This window comes from Nicotiana sylvestris, chromosome 3, assembly GCF_000393655.2.
Source record: "Nicotiana sylvestris chromosome 3, ASM39365v2, whole genome shotgun sequence".
Classification (NCBI taxonomy): Eukaryota; Viridiplantae; Streptophyta; class Magnoliopsida; order Solanales; family Solanaceae; genus Nicotiana; species Nicotiana sylvestris.
Genome location: NC_091059.1, coordinates 169,203,065 through 169,220,167, shown reverse-complemented (window position 1 = coordinate 169,220,167; position 17,103 = coordinate 169,203,065). Strand labels below are relative to the sequence as shown.

At 36.1% G+C, this 17,103-nt stretch overlaps 3 protein-coding genes across 3 annotated transcripts; 2 read left to right on the top strand and 1 right to left on the bottom strand.

Annotated features, from left to right (window-relative positions):
- The first annotated feature begins 420 nt into the window (after nucleotides 1-420).
- Nucleotides 421-6,909, top strand: LOC104215386 (tubulin gamma-1 chain). Its single transcript, XM_009765175.2, has 11 exons — nucleotides 421-786; nucleotides 2,104-2,304; nucleotides 2,659-2,770; nucleotides 2,883-3,283; nucleotides 3,868-3,921; nucleotides 3,995-4,099; nucleotides 4,557-4,631; nucleotides 4,730-4,774; nucleotides 5,355-5,483; nucleotides 6,541-6,645; nucleotides 6,722-6,909. The coding sequence occupies exons 1-11, from the start codon at nucleotides 658-660 to the stop codon at nucleotides 6,788-6,790; spliced, it is 1,425 nt and encodes a 474-aa protein (XP_009763477.1). The 5' UTR covers nucleotides 421-657; the 3' UTR covers nucleotides 6,791-6,909.
- A 3,121-nt stretch (nucleotides 6,910-10,030) lies between these two features.
- Nucleotides 10,031-14,398, top strand: LOC104215388 (uncharacterized). The gene is made up of 10 exons (XM_009765177.2): nucleotides 10,031-10,253; nucleotides 10,725-10,747; nucleotides 11,059-11,140; nucleotides 11,234-11,443; nucleotides 12,846-12,968; nucleotides 13,073-13,130; nucleotides 13,216-13,289; nucleotides 13,575-13,663; nucleotides 13,738-13,834; nucleotides 14,000-14,398. The coding sequence occupies exons 1-9, from the start codon at nucleotides 10,134-10,136 to the stop codon at nucleotides 13,805-13,807; spliced, it is 849 nt and encodes a 282-aa protein (XP_009763479.1). The 5' UTR covers nucleotides 10,031-10,133; the 3' UTR covers nucleotides 13,808-13,834; nucleotides 14,000-14,398.
- Nucleotides 14,399-15,048: 650 nt separating this feature from the next.
- Nucleotides 15,049-16,887, bottom strand: LOC104215387 (uncharacterized). The gene is made up of 2 exons (XM_009765176.2): nucleotides 16,026-16,887; nucleotides 15,049-15,793 (listed from the first exon to the last, which is right to left on the bottom strand). The coding sequence occupies exons 1-2, from the start codon at nucleotides 16,856-16,858 to the stop codon at nucleotides 15,166-15,168; spliced, it is 1,461 nt and encodes a 486-aa protein (XP_009763478.1). The 5' UTR covers nucleotides 16,859-16,887; the 3' UTR covers nucleotides 15,049-15,165.
- Nucleotides 16,888-17,103: the final 216 nt, after the last annotated feature.

Below are 17,103 nucleotides of genomic sequence, written 5' to 3'. Positions count from 1 at the left end.
GGTGTTAGATAAGAATTTTTATATGGACACCCGAATTTAAATATGCTAAAGAAACTCCAGTAGCTCATTTTTTGGCTATCTTTATTAACTTTCATACGAATCTATTCAAATAGAATTTGTGAAACAAATTACTGATCCAACAAGAAAGACTGATGTTGCAACAACAAAAGAAGTTTAAGACCCATTGTTGTAAAGTGGAAGACAAAGTTGACTTAACAAAACCATCTATGTTGACTGTTGAGTTGGAAAATAGAGGCATTTGTGATGTAATTGGGAAATGATTAGGGTAATTTTGAAGTGAACTTTAAATAGAGGGCACGAATACTAATTTCATAAAGTGTATGGGTAAATTTAGATAAAGAAACAAGTTGGAAAATGAAAGAGTTTGAAGGTATTCCACTCACGGCTTATGTTAGCGCCGTTCAATCAAAACATAATTAAGCCGGCAGACTCGCCCCACAGTTACAACAGAGAGTGAGAGAGCTCATAATTTCCCTCTTTCTTTTTTAAAACCCTTTACTGGCTACGCGCACAAGCAGCCATAACCCAAAGTAGAAGGAAATTCTCTTTTCCTCTGGCAGATCGATAACGTCTGCAGTTTACTCCTGATATTGTCAAGTGCGCGAGGGAACCAACAAGGGAAAACAGCAAAGGAAAATGCCGAGAGAAATTATAACACTGCAAGTTGGACAATGCGGGAACCAGATCGGAATGGAGTTCTGGAAACAGCTGTGCCTCGAACACGGTATCAGTAAAGAAGGCATTCTTGAAGATTTTGCTACTCAGGTTTTGTAACTTCTTCGCTTTTGTCATGTTCAGTTGCGTGTATGCAGTCAGTAAAGTAGTTTAGCGCTTCGTATTAGATTTTTTTGTTTTGGTAATACTTCGGATTAGATTTTGACTTCCGTGTTATGCTTTATTTCTGTACTTATTGAAATGTTTTACCTTGCAAGTTTTTTTTCCCACTGTTTGGTTGGGTATAAAAAGTCAGTGACGAACATTGTGGTAGGAGGAACAATATAGGGCATACGATAGTGGCTGGTGAAATTTTTAGTTATTAAATGTTGAACAATAGTGTTGTTTGAAGTAAGTGAGGAAAGTAAGCTAAGAGTGTTATGCTGTTAAAGTTCCTTTCTTCTCCTGATTTTACCTGTTAAGGTATATGCTTATCTGAACTGTACTTATTTCATTACCTTTTGGAAGGGAAAAACCTAACTTTAGGTTTCCTGGGTTCATTTTTTTTGGTTTATTTTGAAATTAAAGCCTTCTAGACAATATTGTTTTACAATTGATTTATTGGATTAAATTGGTCTAGTTTTGTGGCGTTGTGTAATTCCTTTACTGCAGAAGGAAATTGAGTGCTTAATGTGGAAAAGGAAATGCAAATCATAGGCAAAAAGGGGCTAATATTAAAGTACCGTTTTCATCACAGAGGTAGTTAGATCTATTTTCTTTTTTGTGCTCAGCATAAAATGCAAGTGGTAAGTCAGAAGAGGATTAGTGGTTAGATCATGCAGCAGATAGCAAGGCATTTTGTTTGAGTTATCTCTATGACAGTTAACTTTAGTGACACTGAGATCTAAATGGGAAGCTAAACATCCCTCCGAAGGCCATAGCAAATACACATCACATTGTTTAAGTAACACATCTGTATTACCACATGATCCTTTTTATCCAAATTATTGGTCCTTGTTCAGTTATACACTTATACTACAGCACTACATGGTTTACTTTTGAAATATTACAGGGTTTTGCTTGGAACTTTTTGTGCTGGACTAAGAAATTACTTAGTCCAGAACAAATATGACGTGTTGGTTCTAAGAAATTACTTTGAGGGAGCTTGAAACAGGACCTGTCTGCAACTTATAGATATGATTCTTTCTTTTTCTGATCTGATTTGTGCTACCTAGTGACCATGGATGTTTTTATATGTACATACAACACTGCCATTGAGCCACATGCATGTGAATAACAGAAGGTTCTTATTTCATTTACACACTGCTTGTGTGTGTCTAAGTGCTTGTATTTTCATCTTAAGACCACTCTTTTATACAATGTGAATAACCGGCAGTACTTTATAGTGTTGAATATGTAATGCTGCAGGGAGGTGATAGAAAAGATGTATTTTTCTATCAAGCGGACGACCAACACTACATACCTCGAGCATTATTGATGGATCTAGAGCCCAGAGTGATTAACGGTATACAAAATGGTGAATATAGGAATCTCTACAATCATGAGAATGTATTCATTGCAGATCATGGAGGAGGTGCTGGAAATAATTGGGCAAGCGGATATCATCAGGTCTATTTGTTTTCTTAAATCTTTGTTTCAGTTTGGTAAAGATGAGTACTTTTCTAATCAAACCATGTAGTTATTTATAGAAAAAGATTAATCATGGGTAAGGAACAAACTAATGTCATTGCATACATATAGATATTCTCTGCTATTTTCTTGATTACCCTTTATTAAGATTTCCATCTTCTCAAATATGCTCCATCAATGTTATGTATGCTTTCTCTGTGATGGTCACTGGACTTACACCTTTCAAGAGGTCTGCAAATAATTTTGATTTTCTTTGCTGCCCCTTTCATTTTTATGTCCTTAGAGCTTGGGTTGGTAGTTTCTAACTAATTTGGTAAAATCATTTTTTATCAGGGTAAGCAATATGAGGAGGATCTAATGGACATGATTGATAGGGAAGCAGATGGAAGCGATAGTCTCGAGGGTTTTGTTCTATGCCATTCAATTGCCGGTGGAACTGGCTCAGGTTGACTCCTATTACCAAGTTGGTGCAGATTGTGATATTGTCAGAAAATGAGTGTCTCAGAATTCGGTGTGGATATTCAACTATTATGTTGCTAATCACTGTTTATATGCAGGCATGGGCTCATATATATTGGAAACTCTGAATGATCGCTACAGCAAAAAGCTTGTTCAAACCTACAGCGTTTTTCCTAACCAAAATGAGACAAGTGATGTGGTTGTACAACCTTATAATTCCCTTTTGACACTCAAGCGTCTGACATTGAATGCGGATTGTGTAGTTGTACTTGATAATACCGCACTCAATAGAATTGCTGTGGAACGCCTGCATATTACAACTCCCACTTTTGCTCAAACAAATTCATTAGTCTCTACTGTAATGTCAGCAAGTACAACCACACTACGTTACCCAGGATACATGAATAACGACTTGGTTGGCCTCCTTGCTTCGTTGATACCTACACCAAGATGCCATTTTCTTATGACCGGGTATACTCCACTCACTGTGGAACGTCAAGTAAGATTTCTGCTCTTATCTTGTCAGTTTTTTTTTTTTTTAGTGTTTTAAATATAACTTTATTGGCAATTGCTGATTATTATCTTTTATATAATTTGCTCTTGTAATAGCTCAATTGTTTTTTTTCCTAGAGAGAAGCAAAACTCCAATGTGGACTTAAGTGACCCATATTCATGCTGTCCACTGATCAATTGCACAGACCAGCTTATTTCTTTTTTGCTCCATGGGATGGGAGAAGTGTTGCCTGATTCATGTGCTTCTCATGAAATAAAAAACAGAACTAAAAATATATAATTCTAATTAATGGAGAGCAATTTATCTTGGTGCAACTCATTTTGTGAAGCTTGTCCCAGTTTTCTCTGCTGTACCTTTATAACTGCCCTAGTAACGAGAAAAATAGAATGATCAATTGGCCATCTCAATAAATGGGTGGTTATTTCTTTTTACTCCATCCTCCCACTTTCTATCCACTATCATCTTTCTTTTTTCCCTTTCTGTTTATTGGTAAAATTGTATCATGTGGCATGTCTATGACCCATTCACTAGTGACAACTGAAGCGCAGTGCTACTAATCATTTTTGCAGGCTAATGTAATTCGGAAGACAACTGTACTTGATGTCATGAGAAGGCTCCTTCAGGTTTGGAAACCTGTCCTTTAGATTGTTCTATTGAAAGTGTTTGCAGATATACTCAAGGACTTTCACTTTGCAGACCAAGAATATCATGGTTTCCTCCTATGCTCGAACAAAGGAAGCCAGTCAGGCTAAATACATATCCATATTAAACATTATTCAGGGAGAAGTTGATCCCACTCAGGTATTCTTGATACTTCTTAACAACTTTTGTGGACTTCAGGGAGAAGTCTGACTGTTTGAAGTGTATTTATCCCAAATTGAGGCATCTGTTTTAAAATATTCAAGTTCTTTCTGAAGTCCATTTGATGGAAATTTCTTTGAATTCAGTGAAAAAGGTTCTAGATAGGTTCTGAATTTGAATTTTTGAAAATCAACCACACCGCGTGAGTCATGTTTCTGAAATTTAAATCACAAACCTGTTCTTTTTAGTTTATCATCTAATCCTTTACTTGCACAGTTGCGCTTAAGGAGTTTCGAGATTATTTCTTTTGCAACTTAGACATAGCTTTATCACCTAACCACCCAAGGGGGAATTGTTTTTCCATTTCATGCATTAAACTTATGCATACATATGAATGCACTTCTGACAAAACATATCATTCAGCTGTCTTTGACTCATTTGATGTTTCTGAAATCAGGTCCATGAAAGCCTGCAGAGAATAAGGGAAAGAAAGCTTGTTAATTTTATTGACTGGGGCCCTGCTAGCATTCAGGCATGTGTTTTGGTCATAATGGACATTGAGATTTAATTTTTTTTATCCTATTGCTGCTGAACTAGTGAACTTTGACTTTGCACTACCTTCCTTGACAGGTTGCTTTATCTAGGAAGTCTCCTTATGTCCAGACGGCTCATAGGGTGAGATTGATTATAAGTCTACTTGTTTAATCTTTTATGCTGAAGGCGTAATCTGATTTGTACTGCTTGGGAACTGCTTAAATGCCTTTCTATGAGATTAAGGAGGCTCAGTAATGTAAAAGTTAAAGCTTGTAGTCCAGTAGTTCGGCTCACCAACAAATAAACTAAATTATGGGACTCATAAATTTAAAGTTTTGATAGCACGAAGTAATGGCTCTTTTCGTTTTTTGAAACTGATGCTTGATCGACCGGATGATGTTTCTGAATCTAAAGGGTTTACAAAGTTTATATTTGAACTTTAAAAACGGACCTATAACACAGGTTTTTGAAGTTGCAAACATAACAAATGCTTATAACTTACTCATGTTTGAAAAGCGCATTTTTTTACAATGGGCAATATAAACTCTACGACACTAGCTGACGTGATCACTAAAATGCATCAGTTGAGGCAAGCCAGATTAGTTTGCCTATCTTCGTCTCCACATTTTACTGTAAATCTGCTTTCCTGAAAGTTGTTTGGAGTAAAGCTGTTTCTTTCCCGAAGATATGTAATATTACTGTGTGATTTTCAATGTGTCAGGTTAGTGGTCTCATGCTCGCTAGCCATACTGGCATCCGGCACTTATTCAGCAAGTGTTTGAGCCAGTATGATAAATTGAGAAAGAGACAAGCCTTCCTTGACAACTATAGGAATCATCCAACGTTTGCCGTAAGTTCTTGTTCAACTGTCTTTCAGATATTATCTAACTACGAATAAAAGGTGGCATAGTGTATAGTTTAATTATTGGTCAGTCAGTGCCCATTCCGACCAGAGGATTTAGTTTTAATGTCTAAATCTGCTTGCACACTTGAGAGAGTGAAAAAGAAAACAGAGCAGACATTTGTCATGCTCCATGGTTTCTGCAAAAGTGAAGCTGAATCTGGAGATTTCTCCATTGAAATCTATCTATGTCTATAAGAAACTATGACATTCTTTCTCCTTTCATATTGCTGTCATTATAAAGAGCATCTCTGTTTATAACTGAAGTTCAGAGTCTTAACTAAGATTTAATTGATGAATATGCGAAGCTGATATTCTATAATTAACCAGCTGCATAATAAAATAATATTATTTCTCATTGTAAGAATGTATGGTCTTTAGAAGACAAAAGAGAACACTTGAGTGTGAAATGTCCTTGATGGCGGATACTAACAGACAAGTTATTAGAAAGTGTTCGATTGATGCATTTTTGTTAATTATCATAGGATTACTTTGTCATGAGATACTTCTCTTCTTAAAGAACAAATATAGCTGTATATGTAATGGAGAAACAAGGAGCTAAATTCAAAAAGTAATATGAGGTTTTTCTGAGATACAACTCTCCAAAATCTTGAGAATATAACAGTGTTCTTTGTTATCTTTTGACTTGTGGGGATGGGATGTACGGTGAACCTCAAAATTGTCCTTATTTGAGGAGTTAAAATCCTCAGCAATAGATAAGCTTGGCGATTTGAAGAAAAGATTGCATGCATCAATCTGTCAATGTTGCAGACGAAGACGGTGTATTGTTGTCTGATCTCCAGTTTGAGTGTTTTGCTCCCAGTTGAGCTCCTTGCTTTTATCTTGTGCAACTAGTAACGATTTGTCAAAGCGGGGTCCAAGAACCCCAGCTTTAAGTAGCATGCACTTTCTTGTAGAAGCTTTTGTCAGTTGCGTTGTAACATAATGTTCAGTTGTTTGCTCAAGCCTTTTTCCTCTTTCTTATATTATCATGCATAATGGGCAGGACAATGACCTATCAGAATTTGACGAATCTAGAGATGTGATTGAAAGTCTAGTTGACGAGTACAAGGCTTGTGAGTCCCCAGATTACATCAAATGGGGAATGGAGGTAAGTGCTAGTACTAGTCTGTATTGCTTTTTATTTGATGTGCTGCATCACAAATGAGCTATATCTATTTGTGCAGGATCCCGACCATGTTCTAACAGGCGAAGGAAATGCTAGTGGGACAGTTGATCCCAAGTTATCTTTATGAGCAAGCTTACTATTCTGTATTTTAATTTTGCAGAACAAAAAGGAGAATTTATTCGATGTAATTATCTCTGCAATTTAACCCTGATTAGTTTTCTGTATGTGATTCAATTTGGGGCTCAACTTATTTGTTAGGGTCGTATGGTTTATGGTTACCGGTAGTATCAGTGAAAATAGTCTTGTCTTGTTAACATTAGCAAATTCATGGTATAAGATATACTGAATTTTTTCAAGAGAAATCTCCGGCAATGGGTTGAACCCTTGAGAAAATAAAATAAAATAATGATCTTATGTAATCAAATGATATGCAGGCTTTAAAATTTAATTATCTTATGTAACCCGAGATCATATAGGAGGACCAATCCCATATCAACGCCCCTACCCCCTCGTCCCTCAGGTCCCAGGACTGAAAATATCAAATTATCAGCACCCCCTACTCCACGAACTTCTGATGAGATCTATATTTATGCAAAGATTGCCTAAGTTTAGTTGTCAGTTTTTCATTCCAATTAGTAGTAAACAGAAAGGTTCCCTTTTCTCCCTTATTATTATTCACTCTCACCTGAAAAAAATAAAATAACAATAAAAATAAACATTAAAAAAAATTAGGCTGGTAATCGTTATGAAACTATTATATTGTGGATGTTCATTTAGTCCTCCGTTGAAGTTTATCTACAAGTAGCTGATGCAGGCAGGTTGCAAGCAACTCAATGAAATGATTTGCAATAGCTTATTATTAAACAGGCAGGTTGCAAGCAGCTCATGCAGACAACTTAGAAGCAGCTCAAGAAAAGCTTCACAGCTGCTTCCTGAAAAGCCTCGCAACTGCTTCTGGAAAAGCCTCACAGTTGTTTCCTTTCTTCTATAAATAGAGGATTTTTCAATTCATTATGTACATCAGTTTGAAGTTGAATAATATATCAACCTCTTCCTATACTTGTCTTCAATTTATTTACTTTACAGTCTTTATTTTATAACATGTTATCAACACGAGTCTCTAATTTCATCATCACTACATGATTGTGAGGCAACATACTGCCTTGTGCGTGGTCAAACCGAGTTCATTCAGAGCATTATGAGGAAAATTATATTCTTGGGGTGGTGAACAGTTCGCTGGTTTTGTTAATTTTCCAACTCTACGAAGAGATGAAATCCTTCTGATGTCGTTTTTAAAAGATAAGGCTTATTAATTTTAATTTGTTTTCTTTCATGAGCTTGAAAAATTATGATTATTATCTATGTCCATCACGTGCTAATTCTAAGCCACTACTGATGCAGGACTTGCGGGTATATTGTGATATGAAATACAAATTTGAAGGCTAAGAAAGGCAATGGTATATTGAATCAACTTTCTATGTTACGTGCTCATGTATTAGCATATAATAACTATTTTTTTATACTTGTTTTCATAAATGTTGTCAACTCCATAAAAAAAATTACAAAGTGAATAACATTGTTGGATCCACTTAAACTCCAGCTGAATATGCAATAAATATATAGCCACCAATAGTGGCAATTTTTTCTAAATCTTGTTATGACTTAATTTTATGGTTTACTTAAACTCTAGCAGAGTACGACCGCTAGAAGTGGCAATGATTCGTATATCTCATTGTAACTAAATTTTATTAACCACCAGAAGCGGTATGACTATGACTACCAGAGTGATAATTTAGGCTTTTATGGTTACAATTGAAGATAAGTTAGAGAAAATTCTTTATATTACATGCATATCTCGATTTGCTCATGAAGTAGCAAATATCTTAAAATAGGTTCGAAGTATCACAATTTGATGTGATTATGCACGTTGGATAATTATGTTCCTTTCCCTAAAGGATGAGAACTTTTGATAAATATTAATCCATTCACTTCAGTAAATATGATAATATTAATAAAGCTCGTAAATATGAACGCGCTTTTGATGTGAATATATTATAATTCACCTCCAGAAGTTGTAATATGATTGAGGGAATATATACTCAATATTTTGTATTTTAAATTTGCTCCTGAAGAAGTAACACAATTGAAATTTTCTCTTGAAGTAAGAAAATATTACGAAGATGGTATACAAGATTGGAATGCGGAGACTCAAATATTTGAAATAATATTTTCATTAGGGGGAGTAAAATGCGCGCTGTACTTTTTTTTCCTTACTAAGGTTTTTCCTATGGGGGGTTTTTTGTAAGGTTTTTAATGATAACGAGGCACATTATCTTTTAATGAACATCCAAGGGGGAGTGTTATGAAACTATTATATTGTGTATGTCCATTTATTACTACGCTATAGATAATCTTCCTGAAAAAGATTATCCATTTAGTACTCTGTTGAACTTTATCTACAAGTAGTTGATGTAGGCTGGTTGCAAGCAACTCAATGAAATGATTTGCAGCAACTTCTTATTAAACAAACATGTTGCAAATAACTGACTGCTGCTTCCTGAAAAAGTCTTGCAACTACTTTCTGAAAAGTCTCGCAGCTGCTTCTTTTCTTCTATAAATAGAGAAGTTTTCAATTCATTATGTATATCAGTTTGAAGTTGAATAATATATGAACCTCTTTCTATACTTGTCTTTAGTTTATTTAGTTTACGATCTTTATTTTATAACAGTAATAAATTATGTAAAAATAGCACGGTATAACCACTTTTCGGACTGATCATTCAAAAATAGCCAGCGTTTACCAAGTCAATGAAAAATAGCCACTATTTTGCTGCAACAGAGACCGGTCTAGCATAATATACTGGAGTTCGGTGCACCTGTGTATGAACTCCAGTATATTATGCTGGACCGATATACTTTGCTGGCTCCAGTATAATATACTGAAGACTGGAGCACCGGTGCTCAAAACTCCAGTATATTATGCTGGACCGGTATACTTGCTAGAACTCCAGTATATTATGCTGGAGTTGTAGTGAACTTATGCTGGAACTCCATCATATTATGCTGGAGTTCCAGCATACTTATCCTGGAACTCCAGTATAATATGATGGAGTTCAAGTATACTTATGCTGGAACTCGAGCATAATATACTGACGTATTTTTCGAATTTTGAACAATGTTTTCGCTCAAATTTAACATGAAAAGTGGCTAAATTTCGATTATTTTCGAAATTGAGCTATTTTTGAACGACCAATTGTAAATATGACTATTTTTGAATTTGTTGCGTAAATTACTTAGGAGTAATATTTTTCAAGAAAAAGAAATGGAAAAGAAGCAAACCGAAGTACTAGCTGATAAAAATGTAAAAGTCAAGTCTCGTCTCACCAAAAGCAAGAACGGGAGGAGGAACGTATAGCTGCAAGCCTGCAACTCCCTGCGAATTTGGATATATACACAGAGAGAGAAGGGGAATGGAGAATCTTCGCCAAAGGCGAGCAAAGAATCCCTGTTCTCTTCTTCTTTCTTTTGTATTGATCACTGCCCTCTCTTCATCCATATCCGCAACTTCACCTCTTCCTCGCTCAGATCAGGTTTCTTCTCTTTTTCAACTACATTTGTTTACCGACTAACGAAAGTTTTGCTTCTGTACTGATAAAAGAAAGAACTATTTTTCAAAACATATTCTATACGATTATTCTGCCCTAGATCGAAGGGATACATTTTTGTTCTTGATTTAGTTTTGCTTTTTTCTTTTTTAATTCCCAGTTAAGTTAGGGTTTTAATGAAAAAGCTATGGAATTAGGTTTCATCTGTTTTTTTCTTACATCTGATATTGCAATTCTTGAACTAAATTAACCTTTTGGTTTCACGGATAGCAGAATTATTAGTAATGTTTGATTTGGATTACTTGCAATCATCAGTGATAATTTATTTTTGTTTTTCAATCTTTTGTGGGCTTGTGTGGATGTAACTGCATGTATTGGAAATTAAATTATGAACAAAAATCACTTTTTGGAGCTGGTATTTTCCTGGCTGACCACTTTTTGTTTATTTGTGCATAGGGTACAGAGCAGCATGCGTCAAGGTAATATTTTGTTTCTCTTTTATTGATTCTTATTCTGAAAAGGAGCCTCTTAAAAATACATTTAAAGATATTTCTCTGAGGCACTTAAGTCGTATCATAGTAATTTATCAGAAAATAAAAAAAGTTGTATGATGGTTAAATGTTCTTGTTATTGCCCTTTTTCAGGCCTTATATTCTTTTTCAGCAACTATATGAGATAAATTCTGGATTTCAACTGTATTACTAAAATATATTTGAAAATTATTCCATATTAGATGTGCATTCCCTTGAAGTTGTCACTAATCTGAATTATTGTTTTTGATGCTCTGAAGTCCTGAACATGACAAGCCACATGTTCATGAAGTTCATTGCTCCCGAGAAAGAAGCCGGGCTGCTTGGAAAGTTATTGAGGAGGTATCTGCAAAAGTACTCCATATGGACTCAACATAAAGCTGCTGCAGATACAGGACTGAAAAATTGTTCTTTTATTCTTTTTGTGCTGTGCAGTACTTGATGCCCTTTGTGGAAAGAGAGAAGTATGAGCTTCCTAGGCAGTGTAGACTTCATCCAAGTAATGATATTTTCAGAGATCAAGAGGAACATAAAATCCATCTTGACGTGAATGAGTGGAAATGTGGATACTGCAGAAAAAGCTTTCGGGCTGAAAAATTTCTCGATCAGCATTTTGACAACAGGCATTCTAATCTTCTGGACGTTGTAAGCATCATATATTATTCGTGTTTGCGGTTGACTCCAATTTTTCTTGCAGTAGGAGTGAGAAAACCAATGTTCACGCACTCTTCTGTAGTATAGCTATTCACGAAGACTAGTGTTCATATGTGCGTTATTATCTATATTATATAATTTATATTCATCTTCTTCCACTTTGTTTTCTATTTATTTCAATAGATATAATTTTATAATCTGAGAGGCGTAATTACCATTCTTTTCTTATTCCTTTTTCTTGTTCACTATTATAAAAGCAACATTTTGATCATTGATGTCATAATGTATTGTTGGAGGTTAGTAGACAATTCATAGAATTAATCCTGAAAGATACAAAATAAATAGTAGAATACCTGATATTTTTTCCTTAAATAATCCCTGCTTAGTTTGCTTCCTTATTACCTTTATGGTTTTCTAAACCTTTAGTAGCTAAAGCACATAAAATTAGGTAACTCAAAGAAAGGTGGTAGTGAACTACAGCAACTCTTGTCACAAGTATTTGGCAAGGTAATGACTTATCTAAAACTTAACTTAGTGATACTTAATAACCAAATATTATAAATCTTCTGGTTTCTTTTAAGAATCCTTTGTCATCTGAAATGCCCACTTAATTTATGTATTCATTCGGCATTAGAGAGTGTTTATTTTGGCTATTGGAGAGTGCAACTATCGATGCAACATTAGTAGCAGTTAATATGTAGAATTGTAGATTTAGGTAGCACTATCTTGCTCGGTATCAGGTATGTGTGACTGCTAATTTTCTAGGTTGAGGCTAATTGAGTTATATGAATAAAAATTATCAAATTAGCAGTGATAGGGTATCTCTAGCTTACTGGTCTTTATATTGCACGGAAGTTGGGAGATTGTGAGCTGCTGGTTGGGGGCATCATCTGGTCTCTGTTATAAATAGTGTAGTGCTAAGGGGATGAAGATCTATTTTCAAGAATAAAGTAATTAATTACAGTCCACAGAGGATTGTTTCTATTAGGAGCTATTTGGGGCTTTAAGGAAACCATCTGCGATGCGACCTTCTCTCAGATACTACTGACAACCCGAACCTGCATTTCCTAAAAACTTGTCCAAACAAGTAGAAATAGAATTTGGGTTTTACTAAGCTTCTTTTTTCCCATCACAGAAATGGATTTCATCATAGTATTCAAAAACCAAGTGTAAGGAGGCTGATTATTCTCTGGTAGCTTAATTCCACAAGATTCATAATTTGGTCCAGGTCGGCTGATGAGTGTGTCAGATAGTTAGAATATTCTATTACTTATCATGCATTTCCCATGCTTTGATTTTTGAATTAAATTAATCTTTTGTAAGGTATGAAGTAATCTTCTTTATAAAAAGAAAAGGTATGAAGTAATCTTAGCATATGATCTCAATGGCTCAGAGTCACAGCAAATGCCTGGCAGATGTATGTGGAGCTTTGCATTGTGACCTTGTGATGGAATTTAAATCCAAGAAGGCCAAGTGTAATCCTGCGGCAGCAGCAAGAAATCGTCATTTATGTGAGGTTACCTTCTGTACTTAAACTTGTATTTCAATTGGGATTAACTTGCCAATTCTACTGATTTCTCTTTGATCATGTCCCACTGTTTTCCCCCTATTTCCATGTAGGGTCTTGCAGACAGCTGTTTTCCTGCTAATAAGAGTCCATCATCTACTCGTCTTCATGGTAAGATTTCTCCATAGTGTTAGGACCTGAAGTAATTAAATAGTTGCTTCCACTTATGATGGTCTTTCGGTTGATTTGATGGCAGAACTATTCTTGCGCCAATTCTGTGATGCTCACACTTGCTCGGGGGGAAGAAAACCCTTTTCTAGAGGAGGAAAGGTACGGTTTGTTCTGAATGCCTTAATTACATGCCTTCTCTTAGATCAGAGTAAGAGTTGTACAGGGGATTATGGAATTTTTACCTTTTTTGGATTCATATACCTGTGTCTGTAGGAGTAGAAAAGGCCATAACATTCAGTTAAGGTTATAACTTCATACAGTACTACTGAGATGTAAAACCTGTTTGGCAATTTTGCGAGGCGCTTGCATCGCGTGTAGTGGGGCTTTTTCTCTGCATTTTGTAATCGTATCATCCCTTATGCATGTGACATGTTATATTTGCAGAAGCATATAAATCGGTTCTACTTGGCAGCTTCAGTGTTGACGTTGATGCTGCTCCCTCTATTTTACCTTATTGTCTATTTGTACCAAAGGTACTTCCTCCAACCTTTGCATCTCCCAGTCTCCCTCAAAATTTGCATTGAAACAATTGCTTCTTCATCTGCAGAGAAATGAAAAAGGGAACTCAAGAACTTAGGCGCATAACAAAAGTTGGCAGAAAAGCCAAACCTTCTTAGCTGTGAACAGCGATGATACTTTTTTTGGTGAGGATATTTGTCTTATCTTGTTTACTTCATGTTAGAAAGAAATGATTCCTTTCTCATAATGATACACCAGCTTATTAAATGTATTTCGTAGTAAGCTGAAACATTAGCATCATGAAGGGATGGAGATGGATTAACATTGTGCATCTTCTTGTCCTGCTGTAGACATCTCTTGGCAACAAATCATTTACTGTTGCTGGATGATCAGAGTTCTGATGTAGAAGACAAGACATATCCTCCGTCAGCATGGTATAGTGCATCTTGGCATTTAAGTCGTCTGCCTGGATAAGCCGATCTCATTGAAGCAGAAGCTAAATTCTTTACCCTCTGTTGTATCACTTCTCACAGATCCATACAACAGTTTTCAACTTTTCATGGGAAGACCAGTTTTCTCTTTATCAATTTTACATTGGGGGAAACGTGAATTCTTGATGTTGTATGTTTCTTTGTGTAATCTAAAGTTTACTTTTGGGATGCCTTGGACAAACTTATGTTGTTATGACTGGGAAGTGGTAAGCTCGTGGAAGTGCGTGTTAGCGAATGGAAAGACAAGGTGGTCAATCAGTATTCCTTTTAATTTCTTTTCTTGTTTTTTGGAGCCAAACAGGAAGCTGCATTATTATCTTATACAGACAAGGGGTACATCAACGGAAGTTTTATTTTAGAGCCAGTAACGTTCCTAATTAGCGATGTGACACCAATCAGCACAGCTATTAACCTTGCCAACGGTGCAAGCCTGTGAGATAAATCTGTACAGGAAAATAATCTCTTGTTGTGTAGCAGATTGGCTGGAAGATGCATCTCAATTTGATGGAATGAAGAAATAATAGATCAATTCAAACTAATGATAATGATATGGAAAACACTAAAAACCTTTATCATTCACTTGTATTTCCATTGTAAGGAGAGAATGTCATGTGTATTGATAGCAAGAAAAGCGTAATAGACAACTATGGATGACTTGGATCAAGTCATATACAAAATTCATACATATTTTTGGACTCCATGGCGGTATTTATGAATGAAATCTTGACTCATAAAAAAAGGGATTTTGATTAAACAGTGAGTCATATACCCAAGTTACATTTACTGCTGCTTTTGATCAAGTATGCTTGCTAACAAAACCTTCTGCTCTCTCCCAATAATTAAGTATATTACATACACGCCTGCCTATGCTCTATTAAGGATTCCACCAGTTCACATGTCCTTATAGATTTTCCACGCACAAACCAACCGATGGCATCCAAGTATTGGCAATCTCATGCCTAAACAGCCAGCAATGCTAACAAGGCAGCTCCAAGCAGTCTCATCTGAACCATCAAGGCTGAAATTTATGGAGCTAACACATTGAACGCGAGGGATATTAACTCATTAGATAACAGGAAACCATCAGGGTCACTAAGCCTGATATATGCCAATACCTCATTAACCTTGTCCCCTTCAGATAACAAAGATCTGAATTCTTCTGCGTCGATTTTCCTCCTCTGCTCATCCAAACAGACAACATGCCCGCTCTCAATATGAGGCTTATAGACCTCACAAAGGGAAAGAACAGTTGAGCTTCCAAAAGCTTTGCTAAATGACTTCAAATCTATCCCTCTAGCAGTTCTCAGAGACAGCATAACAACATCCGTAGCTATGTCTTGAGCGTCTACTTTACTGTCCTGGCAACAATTCACTAGTCCATTCTCCAAATTTTGCACATAACCCATGTAATCTTTCAGCTTCCTTGGCCTTGAAAACCTTACTCCATTAAGATAACTGGCTGACCCCAGTCCAAAAGCGTAAAAAGATTTGTTTATCCAGTATGTATAATTGTGCTTGCATTGATAACCACTTTTGCAGTAGCTACTTATCTCATAGTGCTCATAACCAGCATTTCTTAGCATTTCAGAGGCCATTTTGTAAAACTCAGCAGATTGATTTTCAGAAGGCAGAGGGAATTCTCCAGCTGTATACCTGCGGACACAACAATATCAGTTCAAATGTTGAACAAGTAAGTGCACTCACTGCTTGCAGTAGAAGTTATGGAAAAAATCTCATTTAATCAGCTTTTCGAATTAACGGATAAGAAATCGACCAATTTATGTTCCAATCCCAAATCAGTTGAAAAAATTAGCTGAAAAGAGATTGGAAAAATTTATTGGCGAAGAAAAATTTCAACTTGGCAAGTGAAGGTTGTATTACTTACAAAGATCCAAACTTCGTATCTTGTTCAACTTGTAAATCGTAAACTGAAACATGTGTAGGCTTTGCTTGAATGGTGAGGCTCAAGCTTTCTTCCCACATATGCGGCTTCTGATGAGGAAGTGAAGATATAAGGTCCACACTCCAATTCTCAACACCACATGATCCAACAATGTCAATAGCCTCATGAATTTCCTGTACGCCATGAGCTCTCCCACAACTCTTAAGCAATTCCTCCTGGAATGCCTGAACTCCTAGAGAAACTCTATTAACACCCAACTTCATCAAATCTTTCAACTTTGCAGCATCAAATGTACCAGGGTCCATTTCTATTGAAATTTCAGCATCAAAACACACACCAAATTTAGAGTCCAGTGTGTCCAGGACTACAGATACTAATCTTGGTGGCACAAGTGAAGGTGTCCCTCCACCAAAAAATACAGTTTCGAGAGGTGACTTGTGGTTAGAAGGTGTTGGGGTGGCTTTAATTTCTCTGCAGAGAAAATCAATGTAGTTAAGAATTCGCGGGTCGTCATCAGCCTGAGGTGAAGATGAGCCGAGAGCGACGATAGGGAAGTCGCAGTAGTGACAGCGTCTTCGGCAGAAAGGGAGGTGAACGTAAGCTGACGTTGGGTTATGCTGTTGCAGGAATGTATTTTCTACTGCGGCATTTTGTCGAACAGTTTGTGGGGTTTTTGATATTGCAGTGATAATTGTGTTGGAATGGTTGCGGTGTTTGGCCTTAGAGGGAAAGGCCGTGAATATAGGAGTGAACGTTGATCTCAGCATGTTTGGGAAGGCAAAAATAGAGCCTCCAGCATAATAAGCACTAATCATTTATTAGTAGGAAAAAAAGGGGAATAAAAACAAAAGAAAACACAAGTTGTGTTATAAATAGAATTTTTTATGATAAATGTCTATATTTAAAGAGATTCTAGGCATTATTACTTGGTGGCTAAGTTACTTTTTCCCTATAAATAGAAAGTTCTATTCCATGTAATTCATCCAAATCAATAATAATTCTCTCTCCCTACTCTTCTTCTTCTTTTATTGTTTCATAACACGTTATCAGCACGAGACTC